At 50.3% G+C, this 22757-nt stretch overlaps 2 protein-coding genes and 1 long non-coding RNA gene across 3 annotated transcripts in view; 2 read left to right on the top strand and 1 right to left on the bottom strand.

Annotated features, from left to right (window-relative positions):
* The first annotated feature begins 2296 nt into the window (after positions 1–2296).
* Positions 2297–3119, top strand: Oxt (oxytocin/neurophysin I prepropeptide). The gene is made up of 3 exons (XM_004840694.3): positions 2297–2438; positions 2679–2880; positions 2967–3119. Exons 1-3 carry the CDS (start codon positions 2319–2321, stop codon positions 3020–3022), a joined length of 378 nt encoding a protein of 125 aa, XP_004840751.2. The 5' UTR covers positions 2297–2318; the 3' UTR covers positions 3023–3119.
* Positions 3120–9988: 6869 nt separating this feature from the next.
* On the bottom strand, positions 9989–11786 carry Avp (arginine vasopressin). The gene is made up of 3 exons (XM_004840695.3): positions 11603–11786; positions 10345–10546; positions 9989–10229 (listed from the first exon to the last, which is right to left on the bottom strand). Exons 1-3 carry the CDS (start codon positions 11720–11722, stop codon positions 10060–10062), a joined length of 492 nt encoding a protein of 163 aa, XP_004840752.1. The 5' UTR covers positions 11723–11786; the 3' UTR covers positions 9989–10059.
* Positions 11787–18825: 7039 nt separating this feature from the next.
* Positions 18826–22757, top strand: part of LOC147824678 (uncharacterized) — a 46768-nt gene continuing 42836 nt past the window's right edge. Inside the window, exons 1-2 of the long non-coding RNA XR_015441988.1 lie at positions 18826–19291; positions 20331–20398. This is a non-coding gene — a long non-coding RNA (uncharacterized LOC147824678). The remainder of the gene's footprint in view (positions 19292–20330; positions 20399–22757) is intronic.

The raw sequence follows: 22757 nt of genomic DNA, 5'->3' as shown, positions 1-22757 counted from the left end.
TAGAATCTATAAAGAACTTTAAAAAATCAGACCCCAAGGGCCAGGGATTTAGCTCAGTGGGTCCGGCGCCTGCCTCGAAAGCGCAAGGTTCCGAGTTTGATCCCCACTACCCCCCCCAAAAAAAATCAGACCCCCTTAATTTAAAGACCCAATCTAAAAATGGACATCTGAAATGAACAGACAGTTCTCAGACAAAGAACTAAAAGCAGCAAATAAATATATGAAAAAATGTTCAACAACACTGGACATTTGAGAGGTGCAGATGAAAACAACACTGAGAGTCCACCTCACCCCAGAAAGAATGGCTGCTATCAAGAAATCAACCAATAACAAATGCTGGCAGGGGTGTGGGGAGAAAGGAACCCTTCTCCATTGTTGGTGGGAGTGCAGATGGGTGCAACCACTGTGGCAATCAGTATGGAAATACCTCAAAGAACTAGGATTTTTAAAAAAGCTAGGATTAGAGGTCCCATTTGACCCAGCTGTTCCCCTACTGGGTGTCTTCTCAAAACAATTAAAAGAATCATACCACGGCGATATATGCACACCCATGTTTATAGTGACACAGATCATAATAGCTAAAACTTGGAAACAGCCCAGTTCCCCATTGACTGGAGACTGGATAAAAAAGATGTGGTTGTTTTGGGGGGTTCTTTTATATAAAATGGAGTACTACTCAGCCATAAAGAATGAGAAACTAGAGACATTTATAGCTAAATGGATGCACATTGAGGCGATACTCTAAAGTGAAATAGATAGGACAGACATGTGTAAATACCAAATAGTTTCTCTGGTGAGAGAAACTGAAAGTGTAAATAAGAATCAAAATGTAGAACAGGTAATGTGAAATAGGAAGAAAAAGTCTAAAGGGGAGGAGGAAGTGAGAGGAGTAGGGAAAAGGAATGAAGGGAAAGGAAAAAATATGAGAAAATGAAAACAAAGTCTTTGAAAATAGGAAGGGGTGGAGGGGTAGAAGTGAGGGCAGGGGAAGGGGAAAAAATAAGAAACAAGATACATCATGTAAAGGTACAAGTTCCCAATGATGAATGTCATTATATTGTACACCTAAAAGTACCAATAAAAACTTAATTAAAAAAAAGAGTAGAAAGAATTTATTGAGAGAAAGCTTCTAAGAGAGACAAAAGGGGGACCCAAAAGTGGGTTGCCTGACCCTCACCCTTTTTATTGAATTTTGAGACAAGGTCTCACTAAGTAGATTACACTGACCCCAACTTTCAGTCCTCCTAAGTAGCAGAGATTATAAACTTGTGTCACTACACCCAGCTCTCCCAAATGTTTTTGAAATGCATGAAACAAGACATGCTCAATCCCGGTACCCTCCAAAAAATAGACATTGGATCACCAAAGAAACCAATACCACGTATATTCAGGTGTCCAAATGTTACAATATATTTAGATATTGTTCTAAAGGTGCTTCTTTAATAAATCATTAGATAGCAAAACAGTAGTGGCACAATTACTCTTAATTCCAAAGTGGTGATGAGTCTAAACAATTTTTTTTCTGGGTACCAGGAATTGAACTCAGGATCTTGTTTGCTTGCCAGGCAGGCAAGGTGCCACTGAGCTAAATCCCTGGCCCTTAAGTAATCTTTAGAGGTGTCTGTCACCGACACACATGATAAGAGGTTGTCTCCCAATTCAATTTGTCACCGGGCCACAGGTATTACTAATTCCACTGTGGTATCCTGCTTGCCTTAGGGTTGAAGAAAAGGCTGAATTTCCATTACAGGTTTCCCATCCAAGTTCTGGGCCAGGGAAGTGGCTGTGTGTTGGTGGGAAGGTTTTTCTGGAAATTTAGGTTTGGGAAAAAGACAACTTCCTAATAAAGGGGCCAAGGATTTGTATGTATTGTGGGCCAAAGGGCCTGAGGTTGGGGTGGGGGGAGTCCAGCCAGAGCCTCTTCCTGCCTGGAGGGCTCCTTCTGCCACCTGTTGTCCACCCTGCCCATCCTGCCATCGTCCTTGAGGTATTGGAACCCTGGAAAAATAGCCCTTGGTTGGACTGCACACCACCCCCACCACCAAACACTCATGCCCCAGCCAGCAGCCCAAGCTGCCCCAGCCCACTCCCTTCCCTGCGCCAGTCTATTAGTCAGTGTGGTGACTTTGACCCTGGTCTGAGCCCTGCAAATGAGTGGGCCCGCCGTGAGCCCAGGGCCTGACCCACAGCGACCTGCTGTGACCACTCATGCGGCCACCCTTTTAGACAGCACTCACCCGCTGCAGGGCCCAGCATAAAAGGCCGGGCGCGGGGATGGCCACCAGCTGCGCATCCATCCCGACCCAGGACCTCGCACCATGGCCGGCCCCAGCCTGGCCTGCTGCCTGCTCGGCCTCCTGGCGCTGACTTCCGCCTGCTACATCCAGAACTGTCCTCTGGGCGGCAAGAGGGCCGCGCTGGACCTCGATGTGCGCAAGGTGAGCGAGCGCCCAGATGCTCGGACCCGGAGGGACACCCACTTTCCCACCCTACCCTCGCCACAGGGTGCCCCACTGCCTGAGAACACCAGGGTGGGCAGAACGGATTCCTCCCTGGAAGCTGAGACCGAGTCAGCGCCCAGCACCTGTGCTCCTCAGGCCCGCAGCGCCCCGGCCCCGCACCCCCCACCCTGGCCTCGAGGTCCCCACCCCGTCCCTCTCACGCCTCCGTCCTCGCAGTGCCTCCCCTGCGGCCCCGGAGGCCAAGGGCGCTGCTTCGGGCCCAGCATCTGCTGCGCGGACGCGCTGGGCTGCTTCGTGGGCACGGCCGAGGCACTGCGCTGCCAGGAGGAGAACTACCTCCCGTCGCCCTGCCAGTCTGGCCAGAAGCCGTGCGGGAGCGGGGGACGCTGCGCGGCCAACGGTGTCTGCTGCAGCCCAGGTGAGCGGGGCAGAGGGAGGGACACGCGGGGACACCGTCGGGGAGGTGTCGCGACCAGGCGACCCTGACCGGCGCTCTGCCTGCAGACGGCTGCCACACCGACCCCGCCTGCGACCTCGAGGCCGCCTTCTCCGAACGCTGAGCCCAGATGGCCCCTGTCTCCCCGGAGCACAGGCTTCGCCCCCCTTTGCCACCCCCAAGCCTCGTGAAAACGAAATAAAGCAGATTTCTCCCTCCAACTCGACTGGTGTGTGTGTATGTGTGTTAGAAATGGGAAGGGACATGAGGGAGAGGAAGGCCTCTCCTGGCTGGGCCTTTGTCCCAGCGGCAGGCTGTTGGTCATTCAGAACAGCAGTGTCCAGCCTGGGGGTCAGGCCGGCAGGACTTCAGATGCCGGCAGCCACCACCTGGCAGAGATGGAGGAAGGAGTGGCCCACAGCATGGGTTCCAGGGAAGAGCGAACAGCCACAGCCTAACGTTTCCAGCAGGGCCCCAAGCCACATGGGAGTGTCCTCAGCAGAGAGAGACAAGATCTGACAGGGGATGGGATGAAGAGGGCAGATCAATGGCTTCCTGACCATGAAAGGAAGGAGGCACAACTGAAGAGCCTGCGGTATCTCAAAGAACTGGACTCTGCTCCAAGGAGTCCTGGGGGAGGTCAGCTGGGGAGGGATCTGAGTACCCCAGGACTCCCCCACTCTGGCCTGGGCATGACAGGACCTGTCAGAGGTGGCACCACCAAGGTGACAAGGACACCTGCGAGCTTTTGGCCACAGAGCCTATGGCAAAGTACAAAGGGCAGGAGAAATGGTTGCTCAACCTGCACTGCTCCTCCCCTCCTGGATCACAGACACTGGAGCATCAGATAACAGCCCGGTCCTCTTCCCTGGAAGGTGCCTCAGTCATAAGCCCTTGTCCTGGCCAGTGACTTCAGAAGGTCTCTGCCCACACCCCACTCCAGGCAGAACAGGATCAGAGCGGCCACTGTTAAAAATAAAACACACCTGTCAAGCTAACCTGGTGGCACACACCTGTAATACCAGCACTCGGGAGGCTGAGGCAGGAAGATCTCTGTGAGTTTGAGGCCAGCCTGAACTACACAGTGAGACTCTGATTCAAAACAAAAACAAAAACACCTAGCTGAGTGTGTTGTCCAACAGGAGAGCATTTGCCTACCAGGATCTGGGTTCTACCCTCTCCAGCACAACTAAATGAATAAAACTTGCCATTTCTGTGGGTTGCTCATAGGCTGAAGCAACTGGGGGAAGCAGTGAGAATGGGCCCAGCTGTCCCCCCAGCAATGTGCAGGGCTCACAGGATAGAGACAAAAATTATTACTAAAAAGAACCATAAGTCAGGCATGGAGGCACATGCTTGTAAGTGTAGGCTGAGGCAGGAGGATGGCAAGTTCAGGTCCAGCCTGGGCAACTTAGTGACTCAGCAGGACCCTGTTCCAAAATAAAAAATGTAGCCGAGATTTAGCTCAGCAGTGTCACACCTGCCTGGCAAGCTTGAAGTCCCGAGTTCAATTCCTGGTACCAGAAAAACAAAAAATCAAAATAAAAAAATGTGAAGAAATGCTGGGGACATAGCTCAGTGCAAAGGCCCTGGGCTCACTGTTTAGTACTTCAAAATAAATAAATAAGACTGAAAGATTTTTGTTTTGGATTTTTGTAGGGAGGGCTGGTAATTGAAGTTTTTGGTTTGGTTCTTGTGTTTTTGTTTTTCAGTACTGAGGATTGAACCCAGGAAGTACCAAGCTAAACCTCCAGCACCTCCCTTTAAAATTTTATTTTATTAGTACATGTTTGCAGTACATGAAGTTTACATTCATTTTGGGGAGTGGGTACATATACATAATTCATCTTGGTTTTTTAAAATCCCTTTCCTTTTTATAAAATTTATTAAGAGATAGTCTCTTGCTAAGTTGCCTAGGCTGGCCTCAAAATTTGGATCCTCCTGCCTCAGCTCCCAGTAGCTGGGATGACAGGTATGCACTAAGATTTTCTCTATATTTATTACAAAAATAGGGAAAATTACTTGATGGTGCTAGAGGTATTGAATGGTGCAGTGACTAGAAGGAATGTCGGGAAGCTTCTTATCATATTCTGTGGGGTTTTGTGTGTGTGTGTGTGTGTGTGGTATTGGGGATTGAATCCAGAACCCTGGCACTAAGCTACATCCTTATCCCCTTGACTGACTGATTGATTGATTGATCAGTTGATTGAGATATAGGTTCTCACTAAGCTGCTATGTTGCCCAGACTGAGCTTGAACTTGCAACCCTCTTGCCTCAGCCTTATAACTCCAATTCTCGGTAGCTGATGATACAGATGTATTGATGAAGATTCATTAAGCTGTAAACATGTTTAGTTTCCTTTTTTTTTTTTTTTTTTGGTACAGGGGTTGAACTCGGGACCTTGCGCTTTCGAAGCAGTCAGTGGAAGCACTGAACTAAATCCCCGGCCCTGTTTAGTTTACTTTTGCCTGTACATTATATTTGAATAAAATAATTTTTCATGAAAATAAGATTGTCATTACCAAAGAGGTTGGAGAGAGAACAGAGATAGGTTTTGGAAAGTGATTATCCTGCTTCTGATTTCACATCTTGGGTGGGGAGGTGGGAGGATTTGCTACAGAAAGGAACTGTCGATGACAAAAGTAGGAAAACTGGGGTCCTGTCAAATGGACCAGGATGACACATTTGATATGGAGAAGTGGGTATTTGAGTTGTTGAGCCTCCGTGGTCCCTTGGAAACTGAGTCAGATTTTTGGTTACTGTGGCAAAATATCTGAGATCAATTTATAAGGAGAGGATAACTTATAAAGAGAGAAAGTTAGCACTTTGGGAAGCTAAGGCAGGAGGTTTGCAAGTTCAAGTCTCACCTGGGCAACTTACCAAGACTTTATTTCAAAAATAAAACAAACAAATAAATAAAAAGGGCTGCAGATGTTGCTCAGTGGAGAGGGCCTGTGGGTTTGATCCCCAGTACCACACCACACACACACACACACACACACACACACACAAAGGAGAGAAAGTTTATTTTGGCTCATGGCCATCCTTGGTTTCAGTCCAGCACTACAAAAAAGAAAAGGAAAAGAAAAAAGATACAACTATGAACCCATATATATCTAACAATGTGCCTGAAAACATATTAAGCAAAAGGGATATAAAAATGAGAAAGGATAATGCAACAATTTTTTGTGTGTGATGAGGCTCGGGCCCAGTGTCTCATGTGTGCCAAGCATATGCTCTGTCCTGGGCTGCACCCCAGCCCTTGCCCATGGTCTCTTGGGACAGTTTCAATGCACCCTCTCAAACCAATCAAAACTCTGAAAGAGCAGTTACGGAGGAGTTCAACAACACCACTGATACCTTTGAACTAGCAGATGTCACCGGGGATTTAGCTCAGTGGTTCTGGCACCTGCCTTGCAAGTTCAAGGTCCCAAGCTTGATCCCCGGTACCAAAAAAACCAAAACCAAAAACAAGCAATGAACTAGCAGATGTCTAGGAAATGCTATACCTGACATCATCACACTCAACAGCTAGAAAATTCGTGACCTGAGGGAGCACAGATATTATTCACAAATAATATTCACAAAATACCTACCATGTACTTTCCATGAAAGAAAACAGTTTTTTTGAGAAAATGATTTTTAATGAATCAGTATTATACAGATCACATTCTCTGACCTCAGTGCATAAAATTAAAACTAACAAAAAAAATCCTCATGCGTCTGCACTCTAAACACATATTACAGAATAACCCTTGGGTTAGCACAGTGATCATCACAAAATGACTGAATACTTAGGCTGGGAAGCTAACGCTCAAGGTCAAAGAAGAATAGAAAATGCAGCGCTAGGTAAGCAACAGAAAACAAGAAAGGTGAGTTTTTGTTTTGTGGTGGGGATCCAACCTGGGATCTGCTCTATCATGGCTCTACCACTGAGCTATGTACCCAGGCCTTTTGTATTTTAATGAGCTAAATATTGAACTTCAGATCTGAGAAAGATCAACACAGAAAACCCAAAATATATGAAGCAAAAAGAAAATAATAAGCGACAGAAATCAGAGCACTTGCCTGGAGTGTAGGAGGTCCTGGGTTTGATCCCTAGCACTGAATAAACAATAATAAAAACTACAAATAGGACCAGGATGTAACTCAGTGGCATTGTACCAGCCTGGCAAGCACAAGGTCCTGAGTTCAATATCCGGTACCAAAAAAACCCAAAAAAACAAAAAACCCACAAACAAACAGTGGATAAAACAAAAAGCTATTTATAGCCAGGTGTGGTGGCACACATCTCTAAGCTGGGAGACTGGGCCAGGAGGATCACAAGTTTGAGCCAAGCCTTGATAACTTAGTGACTTAGTGAGATTTTTGTCTCAAAAACAAAAACAAACAAACACACTGGGGATGTATCTCAATTTGAAGACCCTGGGCCCAGTACCAACAGAAGAAGAAGAGGAAGAAGAAGAAGAAGAGGGAGAGGGAGAGGGAGAAGGGGAGCCGGGGATTTAGCTCAGTGGCACCGCTGCCTGCCTCGAAAGCGCAAGGTCCTGAGTTCGATCCCTGCTACCAAAAAAAAAAAGGAGAACGAGAAGAAGCTATTTATAGGAAACAAATAAACTTAGTCTTTGTTAATAAGATTCACTGGGAAATTATTTGTTTTGCTTGTGGTACCAGAGATGGAACTAGGGGTTTTGCACTGAGCTACATCCCCAATCCTTTTTATTTTATATTTTAAGACAAAGTCTTGCTAAGTTCCTAAATTGCCCAGGCTGTGCTCAAACTTTTCACCCTCCTGCCTCAGTCTCGAACCATGCTGGGATTATAGGGCTATGCCACCATGCTTGGCTTGGTCTCAATGTTTTGCCCAGGTTGGTTTTGAACATGCGAACTCAAGTGACTCTCCCACTTCAGCCTCCCTAATATTGGGGACTACAGCTGTGGACCATGTTGAATTTTCCTCATAACACTTTGGAAAAGGTGCTGCTGCTGTGTGCCCTTTATGAAATAACAGGTATGGAAGCCTGAATACTTCGCCTTGACTCTTGTCACCTGCTGTGACAGCTCCTTGCTCCTGGACAGGCTAAACAGACAGGGGAAGAGCTTTTGGTGCTTCTGGACTTTTCTCCTAAATGGCCCTGCTGTGGGGTCAGGGGGCTCCAGGCCAGGGAAGGAGAGCAAAAGAACTCCTGGGAAGGTGTAGTTTGGGAGTAGGCAGAAGTTTCTCCTCAGAGGTTGGAGCCTTCCTGTTCTGAAGGCAGGAAAGGAAAAAGGGTCTCCGGGTTTGCACCTGGGAAGTCAGGGGCTCTGAACCTTACTGAGAAATTGTCCCAAGAGCAGACATCAGAGCTTGAGGGGCCCCAGCACAGCCACACGGTCTGCCCCTCCTCTCTGGGAGGGTTCATAGATTCCTGTTAGGTCTGGTCCTGCCCTGACCCTACCCCCACCTGGTGCTGAGTGGGCCACACCAGGTAGAGGCAGGAAGTCATGGCAGAGACAGGAGCCCTCCTGGCATGGCCCCTGTGGAGGCTGCGCCTTTGGGTCAAGATGAGGCACAGGGACTTGGGACAGATGGGCAGAGAGCTGAGCTCAGGGCACCCAGACTGTCCAGGGCTGGTCAGAGATGAGCTGCTTGAGTCATTGGCTCTGCCCCACACCCGGGTAATAGGGTCAATGCTCAGGGTGACTTCTCCCTCCTGGGCTTGCTCCCAAAGACCTGGACCAAGAGAGCCCAGGACAGCACACCAAGAGCACAGGGCCCAGATGAAGGATGAGAGGTGACAAGAGGTAAGGGAACAAGGGACAAGGGAGTAATAGAGGGCTTGGGGGAGAATCCAGAGGAACCAAGGAGCTGGAGGGGCAGAGAAGAGAGAAGAGGTGAGGGGGCAGAGAGGAACATAGAGGCAGAGGCCAAGTGCTAGTGACATCTTTGGCCTGAAGCTACATGTGTCAAAGGGTGAGAGGTCCTGGTAAGCCAGGCTCATGCACAAGCGTGTTCATGTACATGTGCCTGTCATTGTGTATCTCTCTGGGCATGTCTATGGTTCTTTCTTTTTTTTTTTTTCTTTTTTTTTTTTTTAATGGGGATTGAACCCAGGGCCTTTGCACTGTGCTACATCCCTAGCCCTTTCTTTCTTTCTTCCTTCCTTCCTTTCTTTCTTTCTCTCTCTCTCTCTCTCTCTCTCTCTCTCTCTCTCTCTCTCTCTCTCTCTCTCTCTCTCTCTCTCTCTCTCTCTCTCTTCTTTTTTTAGGCAGGGTCTTGCTAAGTCGTTAAGTGGCCCAGGCTGGACTGGAACCTGTGCTCCTCCTGTCTTGGCCTCCCAGAGTGCTGGGATTACTGGTGTGCACCACCATAGCCAGCCATGTCTGTGGTTCTGAAGGTAATTCTCAGGGTTTCTCCGGAGCCCCTAGCCATTTTCTGGTCTGTTTCCCCGGGTGTGTGTGTGTGGTTGTGGGGCTGCATCTGTGAGGGGCTGCAGCTACTTTCTCACCAGGGTTGCCTCCCACTCTGCGCGAGGAGCTGTGCTGTTGGGTGTGCCGGGACAGACAGGAGGTGGTACTCTACCTTTGGAGTCTATGGTGGTGTTGGCCACAATGCGTCCACAGAAAAGGGGGCACAATCCTAATTAGATAAAATAGACACTGTGCTGAGAATCTGGGGACTTGGTGGGCCCCCAGTCTGTCTGTACTTCGGTCTCCTGGGATGAGGATGGGGATAGAATTGTCACCCGTTGGCATGACCCCTTCTCCCTTCTCTCTTACACCTTGGTCACACACGGCCTCTGCATCTCCCCCCATCCTCCTGATACCTCTGTCTCTCTTGTCCCCCTTCCTACCTTTACTTCTATTTTTCAGCTGGAGAATCTCCAACCCACCCTGTGTGGCCACCCACGGCCTCGGCCTGTCTCCTGCCAGCCTCCAGGTCCCCTGTTTCTAGCTTTATGTAAGATTCTGCTGACCCCACACTTCCGCTAGAGGATCTGTTCCTTCTCTGGGGCTGATCTGCCCGGGACCAGGGTGTGAAACTGACCCGGGCAGGGTTCGGTGACCTCCCCCTCGCCGTCCCCGTCCCGAAGCAGTGACAGACACTGGGTGCATTTGCAGAGGTTTATTGTCCACGTTGCAGATTTGGGGATCGGGAGGAGGGGGGAGAGGCGAGGGAGATCAGTAGCCGCCGGGCGTGGCGGGCTTGGGATCCGGCAACCCGGCCAGCTGCACCAGACGGAGCAACAGCGTCCCCGCGGGGCCGTCCAGCTGCGTGGCGTTGCTCCGGTCGCCGGCGCGGGCGAGGCGGTGGAAGCCCTCGCGGCACTCAGGCTGGATCACACAGCTCTCTGCGGGAAGGGCCGCATGAGCGCGGGCGCCCGGGGAGAGCGCAGCTCAGGGAAGGGGGGACTTCACCCGCCCCCACCCCCACCCGCGCCCTCTGCGCCCCCTCCCGGTGCTCACCTGGGCTGCAGCAGACACCGTTGGCCGCGCAGCGTCCCCCGCTCCCGCACGGCTTCTGGCCAGACTGGCAGGGCGACGGGAGGTAGTTCTCCTCCTGGCAGCGCAGTGCCTCGGCCGTCCCCACGAAGCAGCCCAGCGCGTCCGCACAGCAGATACTGGGCCCGAAGCAGCGCCCTTGGCCTCCGGGGCCGCAGGGGAGGCACTGCGGGGACGGAGGCGTGAGCGGGATGGAATGGGAACCCCTAGGTCGGCGGGGTGCAGGCCGAGGGGCACAGGTGCTGGGCGCTGACTTGGCCTCGACAGCGTCCAGGGTGGAGTCGAAATCTACCCAGTTCCTTGGTTTTCAGGTGACTGAGGACCACTCTCAGAACAGCCCTAAGCATCCTCAGCGTCAGCTGGAGGACAGGTCTCCCCTGAGCTACAGCATGGGGAGACCTCCCTCTTCAGCTCTGCAGGCAGCACCCGTGTGCACCCCTCTCTCAGCCTCCTCAGTCCAGACCTCCTGCCAGCCCCATTATAGAAGCTCAATCCCATTGATCCCCCCACTCCTCACCCGCACCCCACACACATTGCGGAGCGTGCTTGCACTGCCCAAAAACACACAGCCCTTCCTCCCATCTTCTGTCTTTGCCCTTGCCCCCCATCCCAAGTTGTGGGCATCACCTCCTCACCCATTCATGGCCTACCAGGTGGGTGGCAGGCACCTGAGCCCTAGGGGAGCCAAACAGAAGGAAGGCGGCTGTGGGGGCTGCCCACCTGCCTCCCTTGCTTGTTCAACAACTCAAAACAGCCACTTGTGGCCTGGGCAGAACTGAGCATCAGAACTGGAATAAAAGGACATGAAGCAGGAGGAAATGGGCTAAGCACCCAGCAGAACTTCCTTACAGGATGCACAGAGCAATGGCCATCTTAGGGGGGACACCCATGGCAGGACAGCTGGGGCTGTGCTTGGGGCTCCAATACTCAGTCATGGAGGAGACCTCAGCACCCAGTTCTGCCTGATCCAGTCCCAGACCTGGTTACCACAGAGGTGCCCTCAGCTTCCCGTATCTGCTGCCTAGATGGGAGACTGTGCCTGGCTACCACTTCTGCCCCTCCTACCTGCTGGCAGCCTGGTCCCCTCTGCCCAGCCATGCTGCCTCCTCACAGGCACCTCTCCTAGGCTGCCTTCTCTCCTCGCTTCCCTCCTTCCTGGCCCATGCTCCGTGGTGCCAGTTCTGGGGTACTGCCCACTCCTCTGAGAGGGCCACGGTGGTACCTGTCTCAGCTCCGTGTCCGTCACGGCCCGCTTGCCGCCCCTCGGGCAGTTCTGGAAGTAGCAGGCAGAGGTAAAGGCCAGCAGGCCGAGGAAGCAGGCAGGCAGCATGGTGTCAGGCATCCTGGTGTATGCAGGTGGGCACGGTGTGGGTAGTGCTCCACTCTCTCTGTGCTGCTGCCTTGGCCGCTGCCTATTTATGTCCGTAGGTGTTCCCTGTGGGGCAGCATGGCTCCGCCCCCTCCCCAGTGGCCCCCCAGGAGCCCACAGCCACTAGGTCCCAAGCCATCAGTGGTGATTCAAGCGTCTGGGGACACACGTGGACCTGTCTATGCAGAGGATGGTGGAGAAGGGGGGCAGGCCCCCGGCTGTCAATGGCTGCAGTGTGACAGGAGCTGCTGTAAGCATGACTGCAGTGCTCTGGACACAGGAAAAGAGACAGGCAGGGGTCCATCTCTGAGCATCCTGGGTGCCCTGGAGCAGGGGTCAATGGCCCCTATCCACCTGACAGCCTCTGAGAGGGGCGAGAGGGCCCCATGGAGAGCAGAGTCAGGCCCCAGCCTGGGAGAGGTAGGGAGGGGATAGCCAGGTGTGCTCAGATTCACCCGGCAACAGAACAAGAAAGCAGGAACAATACCCAGGGTGGCAGGGACAGAGGGCATTGGAAAGGGAGTTCCTTCGACAGCCCCATGGGCAAGGCAGTCACTGTCATGGAGCCAAAGGAGGCACACAGGACAAGAGGGGATCATTCTCTCAGTGGGATGGGTATAGTAGTCTCGGGGGGGGGGGTCGCACTCAGGATACTTCCTACAGAGCAGGGTGTGGGACTCAGGCCCTGATACCTGGGTCTTGGGGCAGCTCTTTGGTATGTCCCACATCATCCCCTTCCCAAGCCCAAATATGGATTGGGGAGCCACTGGAGGGGGTGAACAGACCTCCAGGCCCAGTGAAGTTCAAAGGTTTGGGAAGAGACCTCCATGGAACCTGTCAGCCACATCAGCCAATTCCTGCCCCCTCCCCACGACCCTAGGCAGGCACCATCTCAGGCCTGGGCTGGCAGTGGGAGCCACAGACAGATGGACCCAGACTGAAAAAGCCCCTATTGCTACCTGACCTTAGGCTCACAGGTCTAAAGGGCCACTGGAGTGGCCCTCTGGTCTGGGACCCAGGCTGGCCACACTGTCATCTCTGGCTGTGCTGTCCCAGCCCACGCCAGCTCTTGGCTGCTTCTGCAGAGCATCCTGAGCTGGGGCTTCCAGGAAACTCCAGGGAGCACAGCAGCCACCTCCCCACCAAGTTCAGTAGGGTCTGGTGGCCAAGGAGAGGGCCTCCCACACTCAGGGCCTGATGCCAGACCTTTCAGGAATGACTCTTAGGGACATGAGGACCCTCTGAGAGGAGGCACAGGTGGTTATCACAGGGATGCTGGGGCCCAGTGGCTTAGGTCAGGGTTGCCTCTGCTGCTTGGGGCTTCCCGAGGCAGGTCACCTGACCTCTGTGCCTCACATTCCTCCAGTGTGACAGAAGACCAGGAGCCACTGCACAGGTTGCAAGCACTGAAAGCTTTCGGAAAGCACTTGCAGTGTGGTAGTCAATGAATAGTAAGTAGTGTTGTATAGTTAATCCCTTTATTAGGAGCTGAGAAGGTCTTTCCAGAGAGAGCAGATTCCTGAGTTAGGTCTAGAGGAACATTTTCATCCCACTGGTGGCTGGAGCCAAACTTGGTGGCAAGTCACTTCCTGATGAGGTGCTGTGGGTCACACAGCAGGTGAAGGGCCCAGGCCTGGCTGAGGCCAGCTGTGTGGCATTGCCCCACACCTAGGCCTCTCTGTGCCATTTGAAAACTCATGGGTCCAGACTGACTGAAGGGCACAAGCCCTGAGACAGGCCAGGACATCCATGGCTCTACCAGTCATGTCGACCATGGCCATCATGCTAAGTAAGACTTGCCTTCCACATGAAGCCCCTGTGAAGACTTCAGACTCCATCTCTGTGGTGGTCAGAAGACTTGCTTCTCCCAAAACCACCTCTCTGAGCCTCCAGTGGCTGGGAAAAATCTCTTGGCTGTACTGACTGGCTGTATTTCAAACACATCACCTCACGCATCACATGGACTCCCCCAAGACACCTGATACCCCCCTACACTCCCCAAATGACTTTTTCACACCTCTGTCCTTACATTCCCTATTCCTCACCTCATGATTTTGATTCATGCACCAGTTAAAAAGGGAGGGTTTAGCTGGGTATGTTGGTGGTTGCCTATAATCACAGCTACTTGGAAAGCTGAAGCAGGATTGCCAGTTTGAGGATAGCAGGGGCAAGTGGGCCTGTCTCAAAATAAAATATATAAAGAGCTGGGGATGTAGCTTAGTGGTAGAGATTCCATCCCTAGGACTAGGGGGTGGGAGAATGAATGAGAGTTTAGCTCTAACCTGTCCCTCTGCGACCACATGTGCCCTCCCACTATCCTCAAGACATAATGAAGCTGAAATAGTTACATCAGTATTCCAAGTTAGATTATAACTACAGTGCACCTTTCTGAGCTAAGCTGTGTAGTATAAGACACTTCCATCTCTGAACAGCTTTTTATGTTTCCTGGAGTTAGTGATCATCTTAGTTTTTCACTTGTGGTTCATCTACATTTTTATTGGAAATCAACATTTATTCTTCAACTCTCTCTACTCAGGTTTTGGACCAGATCAATGCACTGAAACTCCTATTATTGTTTCTTTTCTTTTTTTTTTTTGGTACCGGGGATCAAACTCGGGACCTTGCACTTTTGAGGCAGGCGGCGGAACCACTGAGCTAAATCCCCGGCCCTTGAAACTCCTATTATCAAGGTCATAAGCCATCTCCAGGACTGGGGATGTGGCTCAGGGCAGCGCTTGCCTAGCATGCATGTGAAGCCCTGGATTCTGTCCTCAGCGCTACAAATAAATAAATAAACTGCCTCCATATTGCCAAGTTAGTGGTCATGCCTGTGCCTTTTATTTTACATAAACCTACTTCAGTCTGCACTAAACTGCCCTTCCTTCTTCTCTCTTCCACCACGATGGTCATTCTCTCTTAGTCTCCTGGCTCTACTTGGACCTTGACTTCCAAATGTTGAGTCATCCCAGGGCTCAGTCATCCAGCTTATCTTTTCTCTTCTTCCTAGGGGAAATTCAGCATCTTTCTAAAAATCAGTGAGTCACAGATTCATATCTCCTCCTTAGGCCTCTCCCGAAAGTGACAGGTGCCTGGTGATATTCCATGGGGAACCTGTGGGCTCTCTGTGCACACCAATGGGCCTCTCTGCCTCAGCACAGGAGTGCCCAGCTATGATTCTCAGATGTTCTCTGTTGTCCCAGTGTCCTCAGCTCTGAAGTCACACCCCAGCCACCCTCTGCTCCTTCCTGCACCTGACATTCATCTTCTTTTTCCTCACTCTTTGTCAGTTCTATCTCTAAAATGCATGGAAACTCTACCTACTTTTTTGTGCACCTGCTTGGGGCTTTTGTTTATTTGTTTGTGTTGTGGTTTGTTTGTTTTTGAGACAGGATCATGCTATATAACCCAGGCTGGCCTCAAACTCCCAATCCTCCTGCCTCAGGCTCTCGAATGCTCCACTCCTTCTTTGGGATCTGAGAAGCTGCTGTTTCCTTGTCCTAGAAGGCCTCACACTTCCCCTAGGATCCACCTAACTGCCTTAAAAGGACTCCTTATGTTATTTTTTTATTTTTTCAGACAGTCTCCCTACGTAGTTGAGGGTGGCCTTGAACTCACTGCATAGCCCAGCCAGGCCTTGAACTTGCAGCAATCCTCCTGCCTCAGCCTCCTGAGTGCTGGAATTACAGGCATTCTCCATCACACCTGGCAAAAGGACTTTTCGCTCTTTTTTTTTTTTGTACCAGGGATCAAACTCAGGACCTTGCACTTGTGAGGCAGGTGGCAGCATCACTGAGCTAAATCCCCAGCAGAAGGACTTCTCTTAAAGGACCTTTCCAACAGGCAGTGGGGTGGGTGGGTGGGGCATAACATTCGTAATTGCAGCTACTCTGGAGGCTAAGGCAGGAGGATGGCAAGTTCAAGGCCAACCTGGACAACTTGTTCCAAAAATTTCAAAAGAGAAAACAGTTGGGGGCATGGCCCAGTGGTAGAGTGCTTGCCTAGCATGTGCTAGGTCTTGGGTTCAGCCCCCTTGTAGGGGGCACCTCACCTGATTGTCCCTTGCTACACCAGCTGCTGAGGTCAACTTGAGAAAAGGCACAAGTGGCAGAGCAGCGGCAGTGTTCAAGGAGAAGAGCTGATGAGTCCAAGCAGCCCCCAGCCACCCCTGTGGCATCTTAATCTGCAGAGTGGAGCCCGCCTGCTAGAGGTGACTTAGGCACCACTTCGCTGGGACCCCTTGCACCTTCAGTGCCCTAGCATTGGGTCTGATGTGACTCCCAGAAGGCACTTGCCCTCCGAAGGTGACAGTGTTAGGTAAAACTCTCACTGATGTTAATGCAGCCACAAGATGACTAAGAGGTGCATTATCAGCACAGTGAGTTCCACATATTCCCCACCCAATGTGTGGAAGCTGAAGGCTCCCAGTGCTGTGTGACTTCTCAGCCTCACAGAGCTGAGGGCCGAAACGTGGGGCAGGCTCTGAGCTGGCACAGTGAAAAGCAAAGCCTTGTCAACCGGGAGAGGTCTGCATTTCCGTCCCACAGCTCTGCCAGGAACCATGTCTTCAGCCTTCTAGCATTGCCACTGCGTTTGTGTGATGTGCATCTGAATGTTGCTTGGATAAAGGTCTGGCTTCTTGTGTAAGTCGGTGCTTTCTATAAAAAGTGCCAGAGTGACTATTCTACTGCAGAGCGTTGTCTCTGCCCTGTAAGCCAACTTCCTGTTGTCCATTCAGCCATCTAGAGCCAGAAGCTGCAAAGTTCTTCAGGTCCACAAAGCAGGGCTAGGCCTTAACTCCTTGTGCTCCCTGGAGTCCCACAGGGCATCCGCTCCAGCTGTGCTCACTCAGCCCACTCCCCAGCTTGGGTGGAGGTGAGAATCAACTGCCAGCCTCCTCCCAGACTCACAGAAAGGTCTGCAGACAGTTCCCATTTTGGATGCACCAGTAACCAGTGCTTTGTAGGGGACTGTTTCCTGGCACATGCTGCCCCTACATGAGCAACAATCTATGCTAAACCATGGTAAGCACTGATGTACGGTGCTGACACCGATTGGGCCACCTTCTTCACTCCCTGGGATAGCGGCACTTAACATGAAGCAACACTGAGTGCTTTACTACCGGAGCCCTCAAAACAATAAAACAGAACAGTGGGCCGGGGATTTAGCTCAGTGGTTTTGCCCCTTGCTGCGCAAGTGCAAGGACCCGAGTTCGATCCCTGGTAACAAAAAAAACAGAACTGTGCATGGTGGTGTACATCTGTAATCCCAGCACAAAGGAGGCCGAGGCAAGAGGATCACCATGAGTTGGAAGCCAGCCTGCACCACATAGCAAGACCCTGTCTCAAGACAAAAACAAAAGCAAACAAACAAAAAAATGGAGGCTGCTTTTAGCTGTCTTAAAACTACCACTAAATTCCTTGGCCAATCTTATGATCAAAAACAAAACATTAGACCTGAGGGTGTAGCTGAGTAGTAGAGCCTTTGCCTAGCATTTGTGAGGCCCTGGGTTTGATTCCCAGCACTGAAAAAGAATTAGATTATTTATTAGCAGAACAAGGGGAGAGTTGTGCCCTTTTAAACTCCATCTATTACACTTGGGTAAATATCTCAGAACAAGTAGAAATTAACATGAAGGACACATACAAAGAAGCCAAATGGATATTTAAAAACCAAAGAAGCTCCAAGGATGGTCTGTATCAAATGCCACCCATCTCACCTGGCTTATACCAGGCCTAGAGATTCTCGTCACAGCTGCCCTACTTTACTTTTCTGGTGCCTGTTTATTTAGCGTGCCAAGAAGATTTTTGTCTTCCAGATTTCACCAGTTCTGAGGTAACCTGAATATTCAGCTGAAGTTTCAACTCATCCAAGTAGAAATTCTGTCCAATCTTGACCGCCAATCTTGTCCCTGGTGCCCTTTAGATCAAGAGTGGGACATTTTATAACCTGCAGGAGTTTGTAGCATCAATGACCATAGGTCAGCAGAAAGCAGTTACAAGAAGACAAGAGATTTTTCCTATTTTCCCTTACGAATAATGTGGACTGGGGTTGGGGATTTAGTGCAGTGCTGTGCATGCCTTGCAAGAGCAAAGTCCTGAGTTCAATCCCCAGTACCAGAAGAAAAGAAAAAAAAAAGAATAAGTTGGATAAAGATCTCCCCAGGGATAGGCTGGGGATTTAGCTCAGTGGTTCCACCGCCTGCCTTGAAAGTGCAAGGTCCTGAATTCGATCCCTGGTACAAAAAAAAAAGATCTCCCCAAGGAAAAGAGATGGGACAAAGGGCAGATAAACTCTGGGTTCTTTGTGTATAACCTGTCTTTCCCTCCCTCCTACCATAAAGACCAGACTCTGTAAAAACCAGGCTGGTGCCATAATGTCTCCAAGGACAAACCCATCACTGATCTGTATCTTTCATGAGGAAGAGACATCTCTTAAAATACCACACTCAAGCACCCCTGTAATCCCAGCCCTGGGGAGGCTGAGACAGGAGGATCACCAGGAATTTGAGGCCAGCCTGAACTACAGAGCAAGACCCTGTCTCAAAAAATCAAAGGGAAAAAAAAAAGAGTAAGCGAAGCCTGGCATGTTGGAAGCACTCTGGAAGACTAAGGCAGGAGGATTGCAAGTTTGAGCCCAGCCCAGACAATTTAGCAATTTAGCAAGACCCTGTCTCGAAATAAAAATTTTTTAAAGTGCTGGAGATGTAGCCCAATGTGATGGCCTTGCGTTCAGCACAGACACACGAAGTAACACAATACACACATACAGAAACACACACACACACACACACAGAGCAAGTGAGGAGGGAAAACAGCCCTTCCTGTTTTCAGATCCACACCTGGCCTCAACACTTCTGGAATGGGTTGAAGAGCTATAATCAGAATAAAATCGGATATGGGGGGCTGAGGATGTAGCTCAGCGGTGATGCCTGCCTGGCAAGTACAAGGCCCTGAATTCAGTTCTCGGTACAAAACAAAAAATCAGTTGTAGCAGCAGACTGGAAAGTATGGGTTCTCTAAAGGAGGCTATGCTAAGCTTAACTCAGACATCAGAGGGCCTCATAAATATTCCTAACTTCAAACCTAACCTTGGCTAAAAAAACAAAACAAACAAAAAAAACTAACTTTGGCTAAGAGCAAAATAAAAGAGAAAAAGTTTTTGGTTTTTTTTGCTACCAGGGATCGAACTTGGGACCTTGTGCTTGCGATGCAGGCACCAGAACCACTGAGCTAAATCCCCAGCCCAGAAAAAGTAATTTTGACAAATTATTTTCTAGTAAAACCCTGCACCATGTTGAGTCCGGTCGATTCCCATCTGGGACTCTGACCCCAGCTCCTCCTGGTGGCCCAGTCACCTCCCCCTCCGCAGCAGGGCCTTTGGAAGTGAAAGTCACCAGGAAAGAGGAACCTGGGGGCCAGGGGACTGCAAGGCGGCGCAGGCCAGCACACGTCGAGTGCCTGGAGTTGCTCAGCACCATCGGAGCAGCCCAGGGGGTTGTGTTCGCCTCCCAGGAGGCCCAAGGGCGACCCCAGGGACTTGCAGGTGACAAAGAAGGGGAGGGCGCTGAGGGGACGGCTTTACAGGCCGGCTCTGTGGTTGTGAATTTGGGAAAGGCACACCTGGCAGAATAGAAACTTCTGCTAAGGTGTGAAGGAGCAGGTGTGTGTGTGTGTGTTCCTGTGTGTGTGATTACACACACAGGGACACACAGGCGAGAGCACGTTACTGGCAGTAACAAAGTGCCAGCCCCAGCCCTGTACTAAGTCTTTGCCTTCTTTTCCTCCTTGAATGCATAAAACCTCACAAGGGAGAAAGTATTTTTATCCCCACTCAGACAGGAAACTGGAGACAGAAAGGTTGAGTCATTTGTCCAGGGATGTCAGGTAATGAACAGTGATGCCGGGGTCCAAAGCACTGCTTCAGAACCCAGACAGTGACTAAGCCACCAGGACTTGTTTAGTCATTTGCTTAGCATTGCTGGGGGTGGAGCCCACTGTACCACTGAGCTCCACCCACAAGGCATTGCTAACCTAGGAGACTGGGGTTAGAGGATGTCAGGCACAGGTCTTGCCCCTCCTGGCCCACTCCACATGTCTGTCTCTCCCCAGGAAAAAGGATTCCTTCCCCTGAGGTTCTTCCTTCTCAGGGAGAAGAAATTTGCCCCTCCCACCCCCCAAACCCTGAGCCCCAGGACAGACAGGACCTCACCTGCTGCCCTCAGGCCCTGGCTGATTCAGGTTCACCCCACACTGGAGGCTGCGCCTGCCCTGACCAATGTTGCTATCAGTGAGGACAGGGAGGGGCAGCTGTGGTCAGTACTGGGCAGGTGCACAGCTCAGTGCTTCAGGTGTGTGTGGAATAATATGTGGCGGGATTTCATTTTATCTTTTGTGATACTTGGGATGGAAGCCAGGGTCGTGCACATGGTAGGTAAGCACTCTACCAGTACTGAGCTACATCTTTTTTTTTTTTTTTGGTACTGGGGATTGAACTTGGCACCTTGCACTTGCGAGGTAGGAACCGGAACCGCTGAGCTAAATCCCTGGCCCTACATCTTATCCTTTTCTATTTTTATTTTTAGATAAGAGTCTTGCTAATTATTGTCCAGGCTGGACTCAAACTTGTGATCCTTCTGCCTCGAGCTCCAGAGTAAGTGGGATCATAGGTGCATGCCACCACACATACCAACTTTACCTTGTTTTTAAGACTTCTTTGTCATGACTATTGCTATTAACAATGTTGATTAAAACATTACCTGCAATGTTTGATTAAAATATTATCAGCAAGGGCCGCAAGGGTTGGGGATTTAGCTCAGTGGCGCCGTGCCTACCTCACAAGCACAATGTCCTGAGTTCGATCCCTGGTACCAAAAAATAAACAAATAAATAGATAGATAAATAAATAAATAAATAAAACATTACAAGCTGGTGACAATGAGAGCCTTAACTGGGTCCTTAAAGGAACTGAAGTAACACAGGGGGTGGCTTTGGCTGGTTTACAACTATCACTAAATTCCTCGGACAATGTTGTGATAAAAAACAAAAGAACATTAGATTATTTATTGGCAGAGCAGAAAGGAACTTGTGCTTTTTTTCTTTTTTTTTAAATTTTGAGACAGGATCTTACTAAATTGCCCAGGTTGAGCTGAAACTTGTGAACCTCCTGCTTCAGCCTCCCAAAGTGCTAGGATTATAGGATTGTGCCACAAGGCCCAGTTGATTTGTGCCCTTCTAAACATCCGTTGTACTTGGGGAAACATCTCAGGACAAGTAAAAATTAACATTAAGGCTGGGATTTAACTCAGTGGTGCCACCGCCTGCCTCGAAAGCGCAAGGTCCTGAGTTTGATCCCCAGTACCAAAAAAAAAAATTAACATTATGGACTCATAACGAGGCCACATGGATCCATAAATATAAGCAAAGAGGCCCTGTAGATGGCCTGTAGCAAATGCTACCTAACCTCACCTGGCTTATTCCATTCCTGGGTCACTGATTATATAATTATAATTATACTTTTATTTTTTGGTACCTCCTTGTTTAATATGCCTATAAAATTGCCATTTCTGAACAAGCTGATGTTCACCAGTAGTTTGTCTTCTTTTTGTTTTTTGCTTTTTAAGACAGGGTCTCACTATGTACTTAGGCTGGTGTTGAATTCACTGTGTAGCCCAGGCTGTACTCAAACTCAAGGTGAGGCTCCTGCCTCAGCCTCCAGAGGTCTGGAATTACAGGTGTGCACTAGCACACCTAGCAATGGTGTGGTTTATATCTCGATGTCCCTCCAAAGCCTCATGTGCTTTAGGTGGGGTTTGGGGAGCCAACTGGATCATGGGTGTGTGATACTCATCAGTGGAGTAGTCCATGGATGAGTTTATAGCCTGGTATGATGTTGGAAGGTAAAGACTGTTGGAAGGAGGTGGTCAGTGGGGTGTGGCCTGGAAGGTCTGTCTCCCTCCCTCCTCCTTGGTCTCTCTACTTCCTGCTGCTATGCTATAAGCTGGTTATCCTCTGCCAGGCTCCTCTGCCATCCTGTCCTGCCTTTGAGCCAACTGACTGTGGACTACAACCTTTACAAACTGAGAGCCAAACTAAACCTCTCTTCCTTTAAATCATGGGTGTCAGGAATTGCGTCTGAGCAACAAGAAAGTAACTAAGACAATAAGTGTCCTGTCCTCTTGCCTTGACAAATATGTGTTGGCAGTTTGGAAGGACTGGCCTCTCCCTATAGCCTTGTTCTGTTCCCCATCCAAGGGACCTCATGTTTGGTCCAAGGTGCACACATGTGAGCACCCAGGCTGCAGGGTCAAGTTCTACCCATGCCTCCCCTTCCACTGCTCAGGCCCAGTATTTGCAAGCCTCAGTGAGGGCCCAACCTGGGGAACATGCCTAGGCAAGAGGACATCTCCAACCCTAAGCAGGGCTATCATTTACAGGATGCACCTCTAGGGGGACCTGTCCCCTAGCTTCACCTTCAGGAGGGCCAGAGCAGCCCTCTAGGACCTGGAGCCAGGGCAAGAACATCTCTCGCTAGGTTTTAGCCTTACTAGGCATTGAAAACCCCAGACTTTGAATCCCGGTGACAACAGATCCAGTGTACAGAACCCTGACCCAGCAGTGACTCAGTTCCCCAGTGAATATGGACACCACCTTCCCTGCCTTCTGCTCCTCCCTACTCAACCCACACACTCCTTGAGACAGTTAGGGGCCACCGCAGTGGGATGATAATGAGACATAGGGTTGGACGACAAATTCCTAGCTGCAATAAACTATTACCTTTTGCAGTGTGGTATATTCCCATAGACCTGGTAAGAGACTTTCACAAAACCCCAGGAGCAGAAGATTTACAGGAAGTAAGCAACAGCCTTGGTGGAATTGACCCTCAGCTTGACTCCTGAGAGCCCTCAACAGGAGGGACAACACAGAGCTCCTACCCTGGGGGAAAAGGGGAGAGTTGGGGCCGGGGATTTAGCTCAGTGGTGCTGCTGCCTGCCTTGGAAGAGCAAGGTCCT

This window comes from Heterocephalus glaber, unplaced genomic scaffold (genome assembly GCF_053883595.1).
Source record: "Heterocephalus glaber isolate CG9 unplaced genomic scaffold, H.glaber_assembly_v1.0 deba00001532, whole genome shotgun sequence".
NCBI lineage: Eukaryota > Metazoa > Chordata > Mammalia > Rodentia > Bathyergidae > Heterocephalus > Heterocephalus glaber.
Note: the sequence above shows the minus strand (reverse complement) of the source record. Positions and strands in the feature narration are given on the sequence as shown.

Coding starts and splice junctions, on each gene's coding strand:
- Avp (XM_004840695.3), bottom strand. CDS start 11,722: ATGCCTGACACCATGCTGCCTGCCTGCTTCCTCGGCCTGCTGGCCTTT. Junction 10,547..11,602: donor CGGACACGGAGCTGAGACAG/GTACCACCGTGG, acceptor CCGTCCCCGCAG/TGCCTCCCCTGCGGCCCCGG. Junction 10,230..10,344: donor CGGTGTCTGCTGCAGCCCAG/GTGAGCACCGGG, acceptor CCCTTCCCGCAG/AGAGCTGTGTGATCCAGCCT.
- Oxt (XM_004840694.3), top strand. CDS start 2,319: ATGGCCGGCCCCAGCCTGGCCTGCTGCCTGCTCGGCCTCCTGGCGCTG. Junction 2,439..2,678: donor TGGACCTCGATGTGCGCAAG/GTGAGCGAGCGC, acceptor CCGTCCTCGCAG/TGCCTCCCCTGCGGCCCCGG. Junction 2,881..2,966: donor CGGTGTCTGCTGCAGCCCAG/GTGAGCGGGGCA, acceptor CTCTGCCTGCAG/ACGGCTGCCACACCGACCCC.